The sequence below is a fragment of the Pieris rapae genome, chromosome 2 (assembly GCF_905147795.1).
Source record: "Pieris rapae chromosome 2, ilPieRapa1.1, whole genome shotgun sequence".
Lineage (NCBI taxonomy): Eukaryota > Metazoa > Arthropoda > Insecta > Lepidoptera > Pieridae > Pieris > Pieris rapae.
The window spans coordinates 8,595,120-8,597,119 of NC_059510.1; the positions used below are offsets into that span (position 1 = coordinate 8,595,120).

The 2,000-nt window shown below is 29.7% G+C and overlaps 1 protein-coding gene across 1 annotated transcript; it reads left to right on the forward strand.

Moving 5' to 3' along the window:
• Positions 1 to 313: 313 nt before the first annotated feature.
• Positions 314 to 1,981, forward strand: LOC110991850 (zinc finger protein 501-like). The gene has a single exon (XM_022257382.2). The coding sequence runs from the start codon at positions 489 to 491 to the stop codon at positions 1,566 to 1,568; it is 1,080 nt and encodes a 359-aa protein (XP_022113074.1). The 5' UTR covers positions 314 to 488; the 3' UTR covers positions 1,569 to 1,981.
• Positions 1,982 to 2,000: the final 19 nt, after the last annotated feature.

Consider the following 2,000-nt stretch of genomic DNA (forward strand, 5'->3'; position numbering starts at 1 on the left):
TACCACCCGAACGCAGTATAATTGCATAAAATGCTTCGGAGAACAATTTAGCGGAAACATATAAGTCGCTACATATCTACGTGCAACGAATTTATTCCGTAGAGAGAATAGAAAAAAGCAAATATTTTAATTAAATTGCTTAATTTTTTCGCAACTGTATTAAAAATAGTCGTTCAGTACACGTGCGGAACAGTCATTGCAACTTGTCCCGACTGTCAACCCTCACCTTCGGCTGCGCCTCGGCTCGGGTAGACATTCGTCGGAACTCGTTGCAATGACAGGCTTTCCGCACTTGTAATGAAATATACTATATAAGTCAAATTACTTGCTAGTTATTACTACTTCTAGTTAATTTTTGTAAATACATGGTAAAATTGTGTTGATGTTATCTTTAACTTGATTTTAAAATTAGAAATTCGTGCGTGTTGTTAGTTTCTTGCTTTTATTTTCTCATTGCATTATTAAAGCGTTCTAAACTAGTTTTCGAAATGGTAACTTCCTATTATATTATGAATCTTAGTAAAACACATAAAAACCTAGACTTGTCTGGACACATAGTGCTTAATAATAAAAGTGCATCTAATATTAAACACTCTTCCTGCAGAGTGTGCCTTGACGAAGGTTGTGTTTCTCTTTTAGATATAAATTATAATACTTTAGACACCCTGCAACAACTTTGCAAAATTCAAATCAACAAAAACGATGATTTACCTAAAAAATTATGTAATATTTGTTACAAATTCTTAAAAAATACTATGTTATTTATAAATAAAGCAAAAGAAACTGAAGAACTTCTTAAAAAATGCCTTCATAAAAAGACTAAAAGTGAAGAAGGAATACATAACAACAATAGTGATTTATCTGAACCTGAAGACTATAGCTTATTAAATAAAAATACTGAATCTACTGCAAAAATGAAGTTAGAATTTGGGAAAGATAGTCATATTAAAGAGGAAAAGGTTTCTTCAATGTGTGATAAAAAATTAAATACAAAACCAACTGTAGCTAAACGAGTTCAATGTAAAATATGTAAGTCAGTAGTCATGAGGTCATACTTTAAACAGCACATGACCATGCATGATCCAAATCATTCAAAATATGTATGTGAAATTTGTGGAAAGTCCTACAGGTTGATTTGTGCTTTTTATAATCATCGTTTTCAACATAGCACTGATTTCATACACAAGTGTCAATTGTGCCCCTATAAAGCACGAGACAAAGCACTACTAAGAAACCATATGAAAGTTCACATTGCTGACTATAAATATATGTGTACTGAATGCCCATCAAGATTTCTCTTTAGAAGTAATCTTAACCGACACATGTGGAAACATAAACAGAAACAGTTTAGCTGTGACACATGCAAAAGAATGTTTCATACTAAATTAGCTGTTCAGCAACATTATGAAGTTGATCATTTGGGTATGAAGAATCATGTGTGTAATTTATGTGGTAAAGCATTTGGATATAGGAAAGCAATGATGAAACATCAAAGAACAGTGCATAAAAGAGAGAAAAGAGAATATTCAAGAATGCCTACATATTTACAATTTGAAAATAAAAATTAACATTTTACATCTAACTACTTAATGTTGTTATTAGTGGAGATATGTAACTTCACAAAGGCAATACTGTAACTGAAAAGGTTTATCTGAGGCAGAATTAGGGCTGGTTATAAATTGGTTCATACCTTTGTTAAATCTTCAACTGTAAACTGGCTGACTATATTATTTATATCTAATACAGTTTATAAATTAATACATATTACAAATGCATGTAAGTAATAATAAAACAGTATTTTTAAGTATTAATTTATTTAAAACAGGTGACTAGACAGTAAGCTATATAAATAGAACACCCCATAACAACATACAAAAAAACAATATAATAATAATATTTTATTGCAACCCATTTAAGTAAAATGTTAAAATATCTTATACTTATTTTATCTATAACATATAGTTAATATATTCTAAACAATTCATAATAAATAACTACAA

Bases quoted from the DNA above. Each gene is read 5' to 3' on its own strand.
- LOC110991850 (XM_022257382.2), top strand. From the start codon at position 489: ATGGTAACTTCCTATTATATTATGAATCTTAGTAAAACACATAAAAAC.